Source organism: Anomaloglossus baeobatrachus, chromosome 1 (assembly GCF_048569485.1).
Source record: "Anomaloglossus baeobatrachus isolate aAnoBae1 chromosome 1, aAnoBae1.hap1, whole genome shotgun sequence".
Taxonomy (NCBI): Eukaryota; Metazoa; Chordata; class Amphibia; order Anura; family Aromobatidae; genus Anomaloglossus; species Anomaloglossus baeobatrachus.
Genome location: NC_134353.1, coordinates 651,056,704 through 651,074,688, shown reverse-complemented (window position 1 = coordinate 651,074,688; position 17,985 = coordinate 651,056,704). Strand labels below are relative to the sequence as shown.

Here is a 17,985-nt window from a genome sequence, read left to right as displayed (position 1 = left end):
TATTGGCAGCACACACCCCATGGAAGCAGTCGATGTGCTGCGGATAGCATGATACTGTGCGGGGGATCATTCTGTCATCATCACTGTTTTGTCAGCGTGTGTAAACAACTGTTGATTGGCTTCGGTATAGCTGATCAGTGGCTGCCAACAGGCTTGATTGGGTTAATTAACCATTACTTATAATTTTGTAGCTCCTTTCTGGACAATAACTATAATTTCTTTTTCGCTCTATTGGGAGACCCAGACAATTGGGTGTATAGGCTATGCCTCCGGAGGCCGCACAAAGTACTACACTTAAAAGTGTTAGGCCCCTCCCCTTCTGCCTATACACCCCCCGTGCTCCCACGGGCTGCTCAGTTTTTTGCTTTGTGCGAAGGAGGTCAGACACGCACAGCACAGCTCCACAGATTGGTCAGCAGCAGCTGCTGACTATGTCGGATGGAAGAAAAGTGGGCCCATATAGGGCCCCCAGCATGCTCCCTTCTCACCCCACTCTTGTCGGCGGTGTTGTTAAGGTTGAGGTATCCATTGCGGGTACGGAGGCTGGAGCCCACATGCTGCTTTCCTTCCCCATCCCCCTCTGGGCTCTGGGTGAAGTGGGATCTTACCGGTCTCCAGGCACTGAGACCGTGCTCCATCCACAACTCCTGTGGAGCCTGATGGATAGGAGCCGAGTATCGTTCAGGGACATGGCCCTGCATCTTGGAGGTACTCTGTATCCCTGTGGGGACCGCGCACGGCATCACCTCAGCTTTGCTGGGTGTGCTAGTGCACCGGGGACCGCGGCGCTGACCGGGTCTATATGTGCCATTACACACTCAGCGTCGCTGAGTGTGTTTATATGTAAGGGCTACCGCACTAACCGCCGCTGCCATGGGACACTGCGGCGCGGCTGGGACTTGTAGTTCGCCGGGGACTTTCACGCCGGCCGCGCTTTTACGGCGGCCGCGTTTATTACTAGAGTCCCCGGCTTCCTTGCGGCCTAGTTTACTTTTCTCCCGCCCTCAGCCCTGACAGGCAGGGGGAAGGGCGGGACGCTGCACGGAGCGAGCAGCTCTGAGGGCTGGAGTATGATTTACATACTCCACCCCCATCACTGTGCACGGTGTGAGCACCAGTTCGCGCTCTTTCTCGGCCACGCCCACAGCTCCCTCATCTCGTCAGGACGCCGCAGCCATTCCTGTCAGCTCCACCGACGCTGCAGAAGAGGGACAAGTCCTGGGAGACCCAGACACGGTCTCTGGTGGCCTCACAACCGCTTTAGGCGGCTGGTAAGCAGCACCTGTTGGTGCTAGCCCCATGGTGCTGTAGTGTATTGGTACATTATTTGTGTATCATATATACTTTACACTGTATGAGCACAGTGCATTCTGGCTATATACCCTTTTGTGTAACTCAAGGAAAACTATAGCATGGCGCCCACAAAAGGCAGGGGTGCCAAAACACAGGCTTATTATGCTGCCTGCGCCGCTTGTAAGACCCCACTACCGGCAGGTTCCACTGACCCTCATTGTGTGCAGTGTTCGACCCCTGTGCCACTTCTTCAGCCGGAGCCTATGCTAAGAGGGGCCCAGGGGGAGACACCTGTTGACACTGTCCAGGTGACGGGGACTGAGTTTGCTAAACTCTCTGAGACTATGGCTAAGATACTAGAAGCCTTGCAGTCCAGGCCGGTATCTCAGCAACGGGACCCTGTTGAATCGTTGTTCCCGGGCCCCCCTCAGTTGGACCAACAATGTCCTCCCGGGGTATCTCCTACATCCCAGTCTGAGGGTTCTGACTTAGACCCCAGCCCCAGATTGACTAAGCGGGCTCGCTTAGAATTTCCCTCGACATCATATTGTTTAGGGTCTCAGCGGGGGGAATCTTTGGTTGATGATGCGGAGACAGCTGATCAGGATTCTGATCCTGAGAGCGCTCTCAATCTTAATACTCCAGACAGGGACGCCATAGTAAACGATCTTATTGCGTCCATCCATCAGTTGCTGGATATTTCTCCCTCAGCCCCTCCGGCGGAGGAGTCAGCTTCTCAGCAGGAGAAATTTCGTTTCAGGTTTCCCAAGCGGACACAGAGTATGTTTCTAGACCACTCTGATTTCAGAGAGGCAATGCAGAATCACCATGCTTGTCCAGATAAGCGTTTTTCTAAGCGCCTTAAGGATACACGTTATCCTTTCCCCCCGGACGTGGTTAAAGGTTGGACTCAATGTCCCAAAGTGGATCCTCCAATCTCCAGACTGGCGGCTAGATCCATACTTGCAGTGGAAGATGGGGCCTCGCTCAAAGATGCCACTGACAGGCAGATGGAGCTCTGGTTGAAATCCATCTATGAAGCTATCGGAGCTTCTTTTGCCCCAGCATTCGCAGCCGTATGGGCGCTGCAAGCTATCTCAGCAGGTCAAGCGCAAATTGAAGCAGCCACATGCACGTCCGCGCCACAAGTGGCATCCATTACCACCCAGACCTCGGCAATTGCGTCTTACGCTATTAATGCTGTCCTGGACTCTGTGAGCCGTACGGCGGTGGCGACCGCCAATTCGGTGGTACTCCGCAGGGCCTTGTGGCTACGGGAATGGAAGGCAGATTCTGCTTCCAAAAAGCGCTTAACCAGTTTGCCAATTTCTGGCGACAGGCTGTTTGGCGAGCGTCTGGATGAAATCATCAAACAATCCAAGGGAAAGGATACATCCTTACCCCAGCCCAAACAGAACATTCCCCAACAGAGGAGAGGGCAGGCGAGGTTTCGGTCCTTTCGGGGCGCGGGCAGGTCCCAATTCTCCTCGTCCAAAAGGTCTCAGAAAGAACAAAGGAACTCTGATGCATGGCGGTCTAAGTCACGTCCTAAAAAGAACATTGGAGGCACCGCTAACAAGGCGGCTTCCTCATGACTTTCGACCTCCTCTAGTAGCATCCTCGGTCGGTGGCAGGCTCTCCCGCTTTTGCGACGCCTGGCTGCCACAAATAAAAGACCGCTGGGTGAGAGACATTCTGTCTCACGGTTACAAGATAGAGTTCATCTCTCGTCCCCCGACTCGATTCTTCAGGTCTTCTCCGCCTCCTGAGAGAGCCGAGGCTCTTCTGCAGGCGCTGGGCACTCTGAAGGCAGAAGGAGTGGTGGTCCCTGTTCCTCTTCATCAACAGGGCCACGGTTTTTACTCCAACTTGTTTGTGGTCCCAAAGAAGGACGGGTCTTTCCGTCCTGTCCTAGACCAGAAACTTCTCAACAAACACGTAAAGACCAGACGGTTCCGGATGGAATCCCTTCGCTCCGTCATCGCCTCAATGTCCCAAGGAGATTTCCTTGCATCGATCGATATCAAAGATGCTTATCTCCACGTTCCGATTGCCCCAGAGCACCAGCGCTTCTTGCGCTTTGCCATAGGAAACGAACACCTGCAGTTCGTGGCACTGCCATTCGGCCTGGCAACAGCCCCACGGGTTTTCACCAAGGTTATGGCTACTGTAGTAGCGGTCCTCCATTCTCAGGGTCACTCGGTGATCCCGTACTTGGACGATCTGTTGATCAAGGCACCCTCTCAAGAGGCATGCCAACACAGCCTCGACGCTACCCTGGAGACTCTCCAGAGTTTCGGGTGGATCATCAATTTTCCAAAGTCAAATCTGACACCGGCCCAATCGCTCACATACCTTGGCATGGAGTTTCATACCCTCTCAGCGATAGTGAAGCTTCCGCTGATCAAGCAGCGGTCACTACAGACAGGGGTACAATCTCTCCTTCAAGGCCAGTCACACCCCTTGAGGCGCCTCATGCACTTCCTGGGGAAGATGGTGGCAGCAATGGAAGCAGTCCCTTTCGCGCAGTTTCACCTGCGTCCTCTTCAATGGGACATCCTACGCAAATGGGACAGGAAGCCGACGTCCCTCGACAGGACCGTCTCCCTCTCTCAGGCGACCAAAGCTTCCCTTCGGTGGTGGCTTCTTCCCACTTCATTATCGAAGGGGAAATCCTTCCTACCCCCATCCTGGGAAGTAGTCACGACGGACGCAAGTCTGTCAGGGTGGGGAGCGGTTTTTCTCCACCACAGGACTCAGGGTACGTGGTCCCGGCAAGAGTCCTCGCTTCAGATCAATGTTCTGGAAATTCGGGCAGTGTATCTTGCCCTGAAAGCGTTCCAGCAGTGGCTGGAAGGCAAGCAGATCCGAATTCAGTCGGACAATTCCACAGCGGTGGCATACATCAACCACCAAGGCGGCACACGCAGTCGACAAGCCTTCCAGGAAGTCCGGCGGATTTTGATGTGGGTGGAAGCCACGGCCTCCACCATATCCGCAGTTCACATCCCAGGCGTGGAAAACTGGGAAGCAGATTATCTCAGTCGCCAGGGCATGGACGCAGGGGAATGGTCCCTTCACCCGGACGTGTTTCAGGAGATCTGTTGCCGCTGGGGGGTGCCGGACGTCGACCTCATGGCGTCCCGGCACAACAACAAGGTACCAACGTTCATGACACGGTCTCAAGATCCCAGAGCTCTGGCGGCAGACGCCTTAGTTCAGGATTGGTCGCAGTTTCAGCTCCCTTATGTGTTTCCTCCGCTGGCACTGTTGCCCAGAGTGTTACGCAAGATCAGGGCCGACTGCCGCCGCGCCATCCTCGTCGCTCCAGACTGGCCGAGGAGGTCGTGGTACCCGGATCTGTGGCATCTCACGGTCGGCCAACCGTGGGCACTACCAGACCGACCAGACTTGCTGTCTCAAGGGCCGTTTTTCCATCTGAATTCTGCGGCCCTCAACCTGACTGTGTGGCCATTGAGTCCTGGATCCTAGCGTCTTCAGGGTTATCTCAAGAAGTCATTGCCACTATGAGACAGGCTAGGAAACCAACGTCCGCCAAGATTTATCACAGGACGTGGAAAATTTTCCTGTCGTGGTGCTCTGCTCAGGGTTTTTCTCCCTGGCCATTTGCATTACCTACTTTTCTGTCCTTCCTTCAATCTGGACTGGAAAAGGGTTTGTCGCTCGGTTCCCTTAAGGGACAAGTTTCAGCGCTCTCTGTGTTTTTCCAGAAGCGCCTAGCTAGACTTCCACAGGTACGCACGTTCCTGCAGGGAGTTTGTCACATCGTTCCACCTTACAAGCGGCCGTTAGAACCCTGGGATCTAAACAGGGTGCTGATGGTTCTTCAGAAACCACCATTCGAGCCAATGAGAGATATCTCCCTCTCACGACTTTCGCAGAAAGTGGTTTTTCTAGTAGCAGTCACTTCTCTTCGGAGAGTGTCTGAGCTAGCAGCGTTGTCGTGCAAAGCCCCTTTTCTTCGGCGCTCCATTGGGAGACCCAGACGATTGGGTGTATAGCTACTGCCTCCGGAGGCCACACAAAGCATTACACTAAAAAGTGTAAGGCCCCTCCCCTTCTGGCTATACACCCCCAGTGGGATCACTGGCTCACCAGTTTTCTGCTTTGTGCGAAGGAGGTCAGACATCCACGCATAGCTCCACTGTTTAGTCAGCAGTAGCTGCTGACTATGTCGGATGGAAGAAAAGAGGGCCCATATAGGGCTCCCAGCATGCTCCCTTCTCTCCCCACTTGTGGTTTGTAAGGTTGAGGTACCCATTGCGGGTACGGAGGCTGGAGCCCACATGCTGCTTTCCTTCCCCATCCCCCTGAGGGGCTCTGAGGAAGTGGGATCTTACCGGCCCACAAGCCCTGAGGCCGGGCTCCATCCACAGACCCAGTGAACCTGCTGGATACGGAGCTGTGTACCGTTCAGGGACAAGGCCCTGCAACTTTCAGGTACTCTGTGTCCCCGTACAGGCAGGCACGCACACGCCAGACTTGCTGGGTGTGTTAGTGCGCCGGGGACAGTAGCGCTGTACGCTGGGGTTTGGAGTCACAGCAGCTTAGCTGGGTGACGTCATATGCTGGGAACTACCGCGCCGGCCACTCTCGGAGCGGCGGCGCGGCTGGCACTTGTAGTGCGCCGGGGACTTAGCGCCGACCGCGCTTTTACGGCGGCGGCGCTTATAAATTTAGTCCCCGGCTTTTGCGGCCTAGCTCCGCTTCGTTCCCGCCCCCTCCCTGTCAATCAGGGAAGGGGAGAGACGCTGTACGTTTACTCAGCGCCGAGGGCTGGAGCCTTATTTACATGCTCCAGCCCTCTCACTAGGCACAGTGGGACGCAGGTTTCCCGCTTTTAGTCTGGCACGCCCAGGGCCCGCCCCCCCCTCCACAGGACGCCGGCAGCCATTCCTGCATGCAGTTCTGGCTGGAGGACGGACACAGGCTCTGGGAGACCCAGACTAGGGATTTCTGGCGACCACACACCCGCGTTTAGCGGGCGGTAAGCTGCACTTTAGTGCTGGCCCCACTTAGTGCCACAGTGTGTATTGGTGTACTTTTTCCTGTACCAGATATATATATACTGCACTGTAAGGTCGCTTCTTGGCTGTATACCCTATATTGCTCTGGGGAGACAACATGTCATCCACAAAACGCAAGGGTGCCAAGGCACGGGCTGTATACACTGTTTGTACAGCATGTGGGGCTAATCTACCAGCAGGCTCCAACGACTCTCATTGTGTGCAATGTTCAGTCCCAGTGGCACTTCGTCAGCCAGAGTCTATGGTGGTGGTAGCCCAGGCAGAGACGCCTGTGAACCCTGCCCCGGTGACGGGGACAGAATTTGCAGGCTTTGCTGATAAAATGTCTGTGACTATGACAAAAATCCTGGAGACCTTGCAGTCCAGGCCAGTTGCTCAGACCATGGACACCGCTGTGCCTATGTTCCCCGGTCCCCCTCAGTTGGAACTAATCCGTACTTCAAGGGGGTTACCGACATCACAGGCTGAGGGCTCTGACTCTGATGACAGTCCCAGCCCGCCTAAGCGAGCTCGCTGGGAGAGACCCTCCACGTCTTCACGCGGGTCAGGGTCTCAGCGAGAAGGGTCTCTATATGGTGAGACAGAGGTGGGTGATCAGGAGTCTAGCCCTGACACCGCACTCAATTTGGATACGCCAGATGGTGACGCCATGGTAAATGACCTTATTGCGGCCATCAATAGGCTGTTGGATATTTCTCCCCCAGCCCCTTCAGCAGAGGAGGCAGCTGCTCAGCAGGAGAAATTCCATTTCCTGTATCCCAAGCGTAAATTGAGTACTTTTCTGGACCACTCTGACTTCAGAGCGTCAATCCAGAAACACAATGCTTATCCGGACAAGCGTTTTTCCAAACGTCTTAAGGATACACGTTATCCCTTTCCCCCTGACGTGGTCAAACGCTGGACCCAGTGTCCAAAAGTGGACCCTCCAATATCCAGGCTGGCAGCTAGATCCATAGTTGCAGTGGAGGATGGGGCTTCACTTAAAGATGCCAATGACAGACAGATGGACCTCTGGTTAAAATCTGTCTATGAAGCTATTGGCGCGTCGTTTGCTCCAGCATTCGCGGCCGTGTGGGCGCTCCAAGCTATTTCAGCCGGTCTGGCACAGGTGGACTCTTTCATACGTCCAGCAGTGCCGCAAGTGGCGTCCTTAACTACGCAAATGACTGCGTTTGCGACCTACGCTATTAATGCGGTACTGGACTCTACGAGCCGTACCGCAATGGCATCCGCCAACTCTGTAGTTTTGCGCAGAGCCTTGTGGTTAAAAGAATGGAAAGCAGATTCTGCTTCTAAAAAATGTTTAACCAGCTTGCCATTATCTGGAGACAGACTGTTTGGTGAGCAATTGGCGGAAATCATTAAACAGTCCAAGGGTAAGGACTCTTCCTTACCCCAGCCCAGATCAAGCAAACCTCAACAGAGGAAGTGGCAGTCAAAGTTTCGGTCCTTTCGAGGCTCGGGCAAGCCCCAATTCTCCTCGTCCAAAGGGACTCAGAAAGAGCAAAGGAGCTCTGATTCCTGGCGGGCCCACTCACGCCCCAAGAAAGCAACCGGAGGTTCCGCTTCCAAGACGGCTGCCTCATGACTTTCGGCCGCCTCCCTCCGCATCCTCGGTCGGTGGCAGGCTCTCCCGCTTTTGCGACCTTTCTGCTGCAGGTCAAAGACCGGTGGGTAACAGACATTTTGTCTCACGGGTACAGGATAGAGTTCAGTTCTCGTCCTCCGCCTCGGTTCTTCAGAACTTCCCCACATCCCGACCGAGCAGATGCCCTTCTGCAGGCGGTGAATTCTCTAAGAGCAGAAGGAGTGGTGGTCCCTGTTCCTCTTCGGGAACAAGGACAAGGTTTTTACTCCAATCTCTTTGTGGTGCCAAAAAAGGACGGCTCATTCCGTCCTGTTCTGGACCTGAAACTGCTCAACAAGCATGTGAACGCCAGGCGGTTCCGGATGGAATCCCTCCGCTCAGTCATTGCCTCAATGTCTCAAGGAGATTTCCTAGCATCAATAGACATCAAAGATGCTTATCTCCACGTGCCGATTTCTACAGAGCACCAACGCTTTCTACGCTTCGTGATAGGAGACGACCATCTCCAGTTCGTAGCGCTGCCATTTGGTTTAGCGACAGCCCCACGGGTGTTCACCAAGGTCATGGCGGCAGTGGTAGCAGTCTTGCACTCTCAGGGACACTCTGTGATCCCTTACTTGGACGATCTACTTGTCAAGGCACCCTCTCAAGAGGCATGCCAACTCAGCCTGAATGTTGCACTGGAGACTCTCCAGACGTTCGGGTGGATCATCAACTTCTCAAAGTCAAATCTGTCACCGACCCAATCCCTGACGTATCTTGGCATGGAGTTTCATACTCTCTCAGCGATAGTGAAGCTTCCGCTGGACAAGCAGCGGTCACTACAGACTGGGGTGCAGGCTCTCCTTCAAAGTCAGTCGCACTCCTTAAGACGCCTCATGCACTTCCTCGGGAAGATGGTGGCGGCAATGGAGGCGGTTCCATTTGCGCAGTTTCATCTGCGCCCACTTCAATGGGACATTCTCCGCCAATGGGACGGGAAGTCTACATCCCTGGACAGGAAAGTCTCCCTTTCCCAGACAGCCAAAGACTCTCTGCAGTGGTGGCTTCTTCCCACCTCATTATCACAGGGAAGATCCTTCCTACCACCGTCCTGGGCGGTGGTCACGACGGACGCGAGTCTGTCAGGGTGGGGAGCAGTTTTTCTCCACCACAGGGCTCAGGGTACGTGGACTCACCAGGAGTCCACCCTTCAGATCAATGTTCTGGAGATCAGAGCAGTGTATCTTGCCCTACTAGCCTTCCAGCAGTGGCTGGAAGGAAGGCAGATCCGAATTCAGTCGGACAACTCCACAGCGGTGGCATACATCAACCACCAAGGGGGGACACGCAGTCGGCAAGCCTTCCAGAAAGTCCGGCGGATTCTGATGTGGGTGGAAGCCACGGCCTCCACCATATCCGCGGTTCACATCCCCGGCGTAGAAAACTGGGAAGCAGACTTCCTCAGTCGCCAGGGCATGGACGCAGGGGAATGGTCCCTTCACCCGGACGTGTTTCAGGAAATCTGTCGCCGCTGGGGAAGGCCGGACGTCGACCTGATGGCGTCCCGGCACAACAACAAGGTCCCAACCTTCATGGCACGGTCTCGCGATCACAGAGCTCTGGCGGCAGACGCCTTAGTGCAAGATTGGTCGCAGTTCCGGCTCCCTTATGTGTTTCCACCTCTGGCACTCTTGCCCAGAGTGCTACGCAAGATCAGATCCGACTGCAGCCGCGTCATACTCGTCGCCCCAGACTGGCCAAGGAGGGCGTGGTATCCGGATCTGTGGCATCTCACGGTCGGCCAACCGTGGGCACTACCAGACCGACCAGACTTACTGTCCCAAGGGCCGTTTTTCCATCGGAATTCTGCGGCCCTGAACCTGACTGTGTGGCCATTGAGTCCTGGATCCTAGCGTCTTCAGGATTGTCCCAAGGGGTCGTTGCCACCATGAGACAGGCTAGGAAGCCCACGTCCGCTAAGATCTACCACAGAACGTGGAGGATATTCTTATCCTGGTGCTCTGCTCAGGGAGTGTCTCCCTGGCCATTTGCATTGCCTACCTTTCTGTCTTTCCTGCAATCTGGGTTAGAAAAAGGTCTGTCGCTCGGCTCCCTTAAAGGGCAAGTCTCGGCGCTATCCGTCTTTTTTCAGAAGCGTCTAGCACGTCTTTCTAAGGTGCGCACGTTCCTGCAGGGGGTTTGTCATATCGTACCCCCGTACAAGCGACCGTTAGATCCATGGGATCTGAACAAGGTGCTAGTTGCCCTCCAGAAGCCGCCCTTCGAGCCTCTGAGGGAGGTTTCACTTTCTAGACTATCACAGAAAGTGGCTTTCCTGGTAGCGATCACATCTCTTCGGAGAGTGTCTGAGCTAGCAGCGCTGTCATCCAAGGCTCCCTTCCTGGTCTTCCACCAGGACAAAGTAGTGCTGCGCCCCATTCAGGAGTTTCTCCCGAAGGTGGTATCCTCTTTTCATCTTAATCAGGATATCTCTTTGCCTTCTTTTTGTCCTCATGCAGTTCATCGGTATGAGAAGGATTTACATTTGTTAGATCTGGTGAGAGCACTCAGAATCTACATTTCCCGCACGGCGCCCCTGCGCCGTTCGGATGCACTCTTTGTCCTTGTCGCTGGTAAGCGCAAGGGGTCGCAGGCTTCTAAGGCCACCCTGGCTCGATGGATCAAAGAACCAATTCTTGAAGCCTACCGTTCTGCTGGGCTTCCGGTTCCATCAGGGCTGAAGGCCCATTCTACCAGAGCCGTGGGTGCGTCCTGGGCATTGCGTCACCAGGCTACGGCTCAACAGGTGTGCCAGGCAGCTACCTGGTCGAGTCTGCACACTTTCACCAAACATTATCAGGTGCATACCTATGCTTCGGCGGACGCCAGCCTAGGTAGAAGAGTCCTGCAGGCGGCAGTTGCCTCCCCGTAGGGGAGGGCTGTCTTCGCAGCTCTAACTTGAGGTATTCTTTACCCACCCAGGGACAGCTTTTGGACGTCCCAATCGTCTGGGTCTCCCAATGGAGCGCCGAAGAAGAAGGGAATTTTGTTACTTACCGTAAATTCCTTTTCTTCTAGCTCCTATTGGGAGACCCAGCACCCGCCCTGTTGTCCTTCGGGATTTTTGGTTGTTTTTCGGGTACACATGTTGTTCATGTTGAATGGTTTTCAGTTCTCCGACGTTACTTCGGAGTGAATTTGTTTAAACCAGTTATTGGCTTTCCTCCTTCTTGCTTTTGCACTAAAACTGGTGAGCCAGTGATCCCACTGGGGGTGTATAGCCAGAAGGGGAGGGGCCTTACACTTTTTAGTGTAATGCTTTGTGTGGCCTCCGGAGGCAGTAGCTATACACCCAATCGTCTGGGTCTCCCAATAGGAGCTAGAAGAAAAGGAATTTACGGTAAGTAACAAAATTCCCTTCTTCTGGTTTTTCACCAGGACAAGGTGGTTCTACGTCCGGTTCCGGAATTTCTCCCTAAGGTGGTATCCCCCTTTCATCTCAATCAGGATATTTCCTTACCCTCTTTTTATCCTCATCCAGTTCACCAATGTGAAAAGGATTTGCACTTGTTAGATCTGGTGAGAGCACTCAGACTCTACATTTCTCGTATGGCGCCCCTGCGCCGCTCGGATGCACTCTTTGTCCTTGTCGCTGGCCAGCGTAAAGGGTCACAGGCTTTCAAATCAACCCTGGCTCGGTGGATCAAGGAGCCAATTATCGAAGCTTACCGTTCGGCTGGGCTTCCGGTTCCCTCAGGGCTGAAGGCCCATTCTACCAGAGCCGTGGGAGCGTCCTGGGCTTTGAGGCACCAGGCTGCGGCTCAACAGGTGTGTCAGGCGGCTACCTGGTCGAGCCTGCACACTTTCACGAAGCACTATCAGGTGCATACCTATGCTGCGGCGGATGCCAGCCTAGGTAGACGAGTCCTTCAGGCGGCGGTTGCCCACCTGTAGGAAAGGGCCGTTTTACGGCTCTCTTACGAGGTATTATTTTACCCACCCAGGGACAGCTTTTGGACGTCCCAATCGTCTGGGTCTCCCAATGGAGCGCCGAAGAAGAAGGGAATTTTGTTACTTACCGTAAATTCCTTTTCTTCTAGCTCCTATTGGGAGACCCAGCACCCGCCCTGTTGTCCTTCGGGATTTTTGGTTGTTTTTCGGGTACACATGTTGTTCATGTTGAATGGTTTTCAGTTCTCCGACGTTACTTCGGAGTGAATTTGTTTAAACCAGTTATTGGCTTTCCTCCTTCTTGCTTTTGCACTAAAACTGGTGAGCCAGTGATCCCACTGGGGGTGTATAGCCAGAAGGGGAGGGGCCTTACACTTTTTAGTGTAATGCTTTGTGTGGCCTCCGGAGGCAGTAGCTATACACCCAATCGTCTGGGTCTCCCAATAGGAGCTAGAAGAAAAGGAATTTACGGTAAGTAACAAAATTCCCTTCTTCTGGTTTTTCACCAGGACAAGGTGGTTCTACGTCCGGTTCCGGAATTTCTCCCTAAGGTGGTATCCCCCTTTCATCTCAATCAGGATATTTCCTTACCCTCTTTTTATCCTCATCCAGTTCACCAATGTGAAAAGGATTTGCACTTGTTAGATCTGGTGAGAGCACTCAGACTCTACATTTCTCGTATGGCGCCCCTGCGCCGCTCGGATGCACTCTTTGTCCTTGTCGCTGGCCAGCGTAAAGGGTCACAGGCTTTCAAATCAACCCTGGCTCGGTGGATCAAGGAGCCAATTATCGAAGCTTACCGTTCGGCTGGGCTTCCGGTTCCCTCAGGGCTGAAGGCCCATTCTACCAGAGCCGTGGGAGCGTCCTGGGCTTTGAGGCACCAGGCTGCGGCTCAACAGGTGTGTCAGGCGGCTACCTGGTCGAGCCTGCACACTTTCACGAAGCACTATCAGGTGCATACCTATGCTGCGGCGGATGCCAGCCTAGGTAGACGAGTCCTTCAGGCGGCGGTTGCCCACCTGTAGGAAAGGGCCGTTTTACGGCTCTCTTACGAGGTATTATTTTACCCACCCAGGGACTGCTTTTGGACGTCCCAATTGTCTGGGTCTCCCAATAGAGCGAAAAAGAAGAAGGGAATTTTGTTTACTTACCGTAAATTCCTTTTCTTCTAGCTCTAATTGGGAGACCCAGCACCCGCCCCTGTTTTTTTGTGTACACATGTTGTTCATGTTGAATGGTTTCAGTTCTCCGAGTTTCCTTCGGATTGAAGTTACTTTAAACCAGTTTATAATTATTTTTCCTCCTTCTTGCTTTTGCACCAAAACTGAGCAGCCCGTGGGAGCACGGGGGGTGTATAGGCAGAAGGGGAGGGGCCTAACACTTTTAAGTGTAGTACTTTGTGCGGCCTCCGGAGGCATAGCCTATACACCCAATTGTCTGGGTCTCCCAATTAGAGCTAGAAGAAAAGGAATTTACGGTAAGTAAACAAAATTCCCTTCTTTCACATATCCTATGTTTGTTTATGATTTATTTTTGTTTCTTTCAGATCTAAATATTTATCAAAAAGAAGAAAAGTTGAAAAATGATGTCTTGAGTTCTTTACGGAAGAAGAGTTATCACTGGCAGCCTTTAAAGTAAGGAGATTTGTGGACAGTTTTTTTTGTTAATCACCCACTAGCCTTTATGGGCATTTCTACTTGATAATTATTGCTTTGATTTTTTGGAAATGAGAGTTTGTGCAATGGTTCATTGTTAAAGGGATTGTCTAAAGATCATAAAAGGTACAAATGGCAAGTCAATGCAAAAATAAGCAACTTTGTAAATCACCACTTATGAAAACTCCTCTCTGTTCTCAAGATTGGAGGGATTTCTAAATTTCGTTTCTTTGAGTGTTGCTGCCAGCTTATGATTGGACAAACTCATTCAGGAAGAAGAAGTATACACCTCCAGTGAAAATTATCTAATACCCACTTGGATGTAAAAACCCCCCTTGAATTATCAGGTGCCAAACAGTCTGATTGCTAAAACCTATGTAACAGAGACATATATATATATATATATATATATATATATATATATATATATATATATATATATATGCACAGCTCTGGCAAAAATTAAGAGACCAATGCACATTTTTATGAAAATCAGCTTCTCTACATGTCTGGCAGCCATTCCATTCCAGCGTCAGTTGAATTCCAACCAGAGTACAAACCGACAGAGGGCAAGAGTGACTCTCCACTGACCGGGATGACTGTCATCTTATTCGGCTGTCACTCAGCAACCGCAGGATGACCTCGAGTGACCTCCAAAAGGAAGCAGCTGGAGTGAAGTGCATGGCAAGAACAGTTCGTAACAGGCTCCTAGAGTCAGGGCTCAAGTCATGTAAAGCTAGAAAAAAGCCTGAGAAGCAAAGGAGAGCCAGGCTGAAGTTTGCCAAAGACCATAAGGATTAGACCATAGAGGACTGGAGTAAGGTAATCTTCTCTGATGAGTCTAATTTTCAGCTTTGCCCAACACCTGGTTGTCTAATGGTTAGACAGAGACCTGGAGAGACGTACAAGCCACAGTGTCTTGCACCCACTGTGAAATTTCGTGGAGGATTGGTGATGATCTGGGGATGCTTCAGCAAGGCTGGAATTGGGCAGATTAAACTTTTCAAAGGACGTATGAATGAAGCCGCATAAAAGGTTATTCTGGAAAAACAGTTGCTTCCTTCTGCTCAGGCAATGTTCCCCAACTCTGAGGACTGTTTTTTTCCAGCAGGACAATGCGCCATGCCACACAGCTAGGTCAATTAATGTATGGATGAAGGACCACCACATCAAAACCCTGTCATGGCCAGCCCAATCTGCAGACCTGAGCCCATTGAAAACCTCTGGAATGTAATCAAGAGGGAGATGGATAGTCACAAACCATCAAACAAAGAAGAACTGCTTACAATTGTGCACCAGGAGTGGATGAAGTAGAGGACATTCGGAGACATGTTGTCAGGAGTCCTCAGTGGTTGATACCTTTTAATGGCTAACTGAAAAGATGGTAATAATAGCAAGCTTTCAGGACTACTCACGTCTCTTCATCAGGCTCAGAATAACACAAAATCTGAAGAGTCACATATTTATATTCTTCAGATTTTGTGTTATACCATACCTGATGAAGAGACCTGAGTAGTTTCCGAAGCTTGCTATTATTACCATCTTTTCAGTTAGCCATTAAAAGGTATAAACCACTGAGGAGTCTCCGTTCTTTTAAAGAATTTTTTTTATCTCTACTGGCTAACACCGTACAAAGATATATATTTTACCTGTAGAATAAAAAAACAACTTACATTTTACTCCAAAATATACCCATAAAGAGAAAAATCTGAAAAACTGGCAACATTTTGCAGCGGTCTCTTAATTTTTGTCAGAGCTATATATATATATATATATATATATATACACACACACACAAATTTTTTTATTTATTTATTTTTTTTTTAAAAAAGGTGCCCAGTTCAACATGAATAAGTAAGTGAAAGGTCCTCTTTAATTACACTAGTTATGATAGTATTATTAAGAGTTGTTATAGCTTGACTTTTTTCAGTTTCTGTGTGATAAATATTTTTACAATGTCTTCTTTGTCACAGCTACACAGAGCAGTTTGGTTTGGTGTACTTAGCCGCACGTTTTGATGGAGGATTTGCTGCTGTATCTCGAGCACTACAAGAGGTGAGGATGGAGGTTGTCTTAGATGTTTTTCAGTAGAAGTAAGAATAGCTGTTTTAGTTATTTTGAGTAGTATTTTTATCTAGGCAGGAGTAAAATATGTATTACATAGGTATACATCACTGTGCCCTTATTACACTGCTGCACCATGAATTACATTTATTTTCTATCCTGTGAATGGATGATAAATCTCATTAGTGGCACAAATTCAATACTTTTAATACTTGCCAATCAACAGCGCCAGGCTTAACATGCACTTCCATTACTGACTAGTTGACCTTTGTCAGGACTAGACTAAGACAAAAACAAAAACCCCAAATATAATATCACATACTGACTGCCCACCACCCACATGGCGCAGAAAAATAACCGCATTGCAAGCTTTAGGCTACATGCGCACGCTGCGTTTTTCTTTTTCGCTCTATTGGGAGACCCAGACAATTGGGTGTATAGGCTATGCCTCCGGAGGCCGCACAAAGTACTACACTTAAAAGTGTTAGGCCCCTCCCCTTCTGCCTATACACCCCCCGTGCTCCCACGGGCTGCTCAGTTTTTGCTTTGTGCGAAGGAGGTCAGACACGCACAGCACAGCTCCACAGATTGGTCAGCAGCAGCTGCTGACTATGTCGGATGGAAGAAAAGTGGGCCCATATAGGGCCCCCAGCATGCTCCCTTCTCACCCCACTCTTGTCGGCGGTGTTGTTAAGGTTGAGGTATCCATTGCGGGTACGGAGGCTGGAGCCCACATGCTGCTTTCCTTCCCCATCCCCCTCTGGGCTCTGGGTGAAGTGGGATCTTACCGGTCTCCAGGCACTGAGACCGTGCTCCATCCACAACTCCTGTGGAGCCTGATGGATAGGAGCCGAGTATCGTTCAGGGACATGGCCCTGCATCTTGGAGGTACTCTGTATCCCTGTGGGGACCGCGCACGGCATCACCTCAGCTTTGCTGGGTGTGCTAGTGCACCGGGGACCGCGGCGCTGACCGGGTCTATATGTGCCATTACACACTCAGCGTCGCTGAGTGTGTTTATATGTAAGGGCTACCGCACTAACCGCCGCTGCCATGGGACACTGCGGCGCGGCTGGGACTTGTAGTTCGCCGGGGACTTTCACGCCGGCCGCGCTTTTACGGCGGCCGCGTTTATTACTGGAGTCCCCGGCTTCCTTGCGGCCTAGTTTACTTTTCTCCCGCCCTCAGCCCTGACAGGCAGGGGGAAGGGCGGGACGCTGCACGGAGCGAGCAGCTCTGAGGGCTGGAGTATGATTTACATACTCCACCCCCCTCACTGTGCACGGTGTGAGCACCAGTTCGCGCTCCTTCTCGGCCACGCCCACAGCTCCCTCATCTCGTCAGGACGCCGCAGCCATTCCTGTCAGCTCCACCGACGCTGCAGAAGAGGGACAAGTCCTGGGAGACCCAGACACGGTCTCTGGTGGCCTCACAACCGCTTTAGGCGGCTGGTAAGCAGCACCTGTTGGTGCTAGCCCCATGGTGCTGTAGTGTATTGGTACATTATTTGTGTATCATATATACTTTACACTGTATGAGCACAGTGCATTCTGGCTATATACCCTTTTGTGTAACTCAAGGAAAACTATAGCATGGCGCCCACAAAAGGCAGGGGTGCAAAAACACAGGCTTATTATGCTGCCTGCGCCGCTTGTAAGACCCCACTACCGGCAGGTTCCACTGACCCTCATTGTGTGCAGTGTTCGACCCCTGTGCCACTTCTTCAGCCGGAGCCTATGCTAAGAGGGGCCCAGGGGGAGACACCTGTTGACACTGTCCAGGTGACGGGGACTGAGTTTGCTAAACTCTCTGAGACTATGGCTAAGATACTAGAAGCCTTGCAGTCCAGGCCGGTATCTCAGCAACGGGACCCTGTTGAATCGTTGTTCCCGGGCCCCCCTCAGTTGGACCAACGATGTCCTCCCGGGGTATCTCCTACATCCCAGTCTGAGGGTTCTGACTTAGACCCCAGCCCCAGATTGACTAAGCGGGCTCGCTTAGAATTTCCCTCGACATCATATTGTTTAGGGTCTCAGCGGGGGGAATCTTTGGTTGATGATGCGGAGACAGCTGATCAGGATTCTGATCCTGAGAGCGCTCTCAATCTTAATACTCCAGACGGGGACGCCATAGTAAACGATCTTATTGCGTCCATCCATCAGTTGCTGGATATTTCTCCCTCAGCCCCTCCGGCGGAGGAGTCAGCTTCTCAGCAGGAGAAATTTCGTTTCAGGTTTCCCAAGCGGACACAGAGTATGTTTCTAGACCACTCTGATTTCAGAGAGGCAATCCAGAATCACCATGCTTGTCCAGATAAGCGTTTTTCTAAGCGCCTTAAGGATACACGTTATCCTTTCCCCCCGGACGTGGTTAAAGGTTGGACTCAATGTCCCAAAGTGGATCC

The 17,985-nt window shown here is 51.7% G+C and overlaps 1 protein-coding gene across 3 annotated transcripts in view; it reads left to right on the top strand.

Annotated features, from left to right (window-relative positions):
• Positions 1 to 17,985, top strand: part of METTL17 (methyltransferase like 17) — a 144,374-nt gene that overhangs the window by 45,853 nt on the left and 80,536 nt on the right. For all 3 annotated transcript variants that reach the window (XM_075319920.1, XM_075319921.1, XM_075319922.1), the window contains 2 exons: positions 13,409 to 13,496; positions 15,491 to 15,572. In XM_075319920.1, coding sequence (XP_075176035.1) covers positions 13,409 to 13,496; positions 15,491 to 15,572 — 170 coding nt within the window. The remainder of the gene's footprint in view (positions 1 to 13,408; positions 13,497 to 15,490; positions 15,573 to 17,985) is intronic.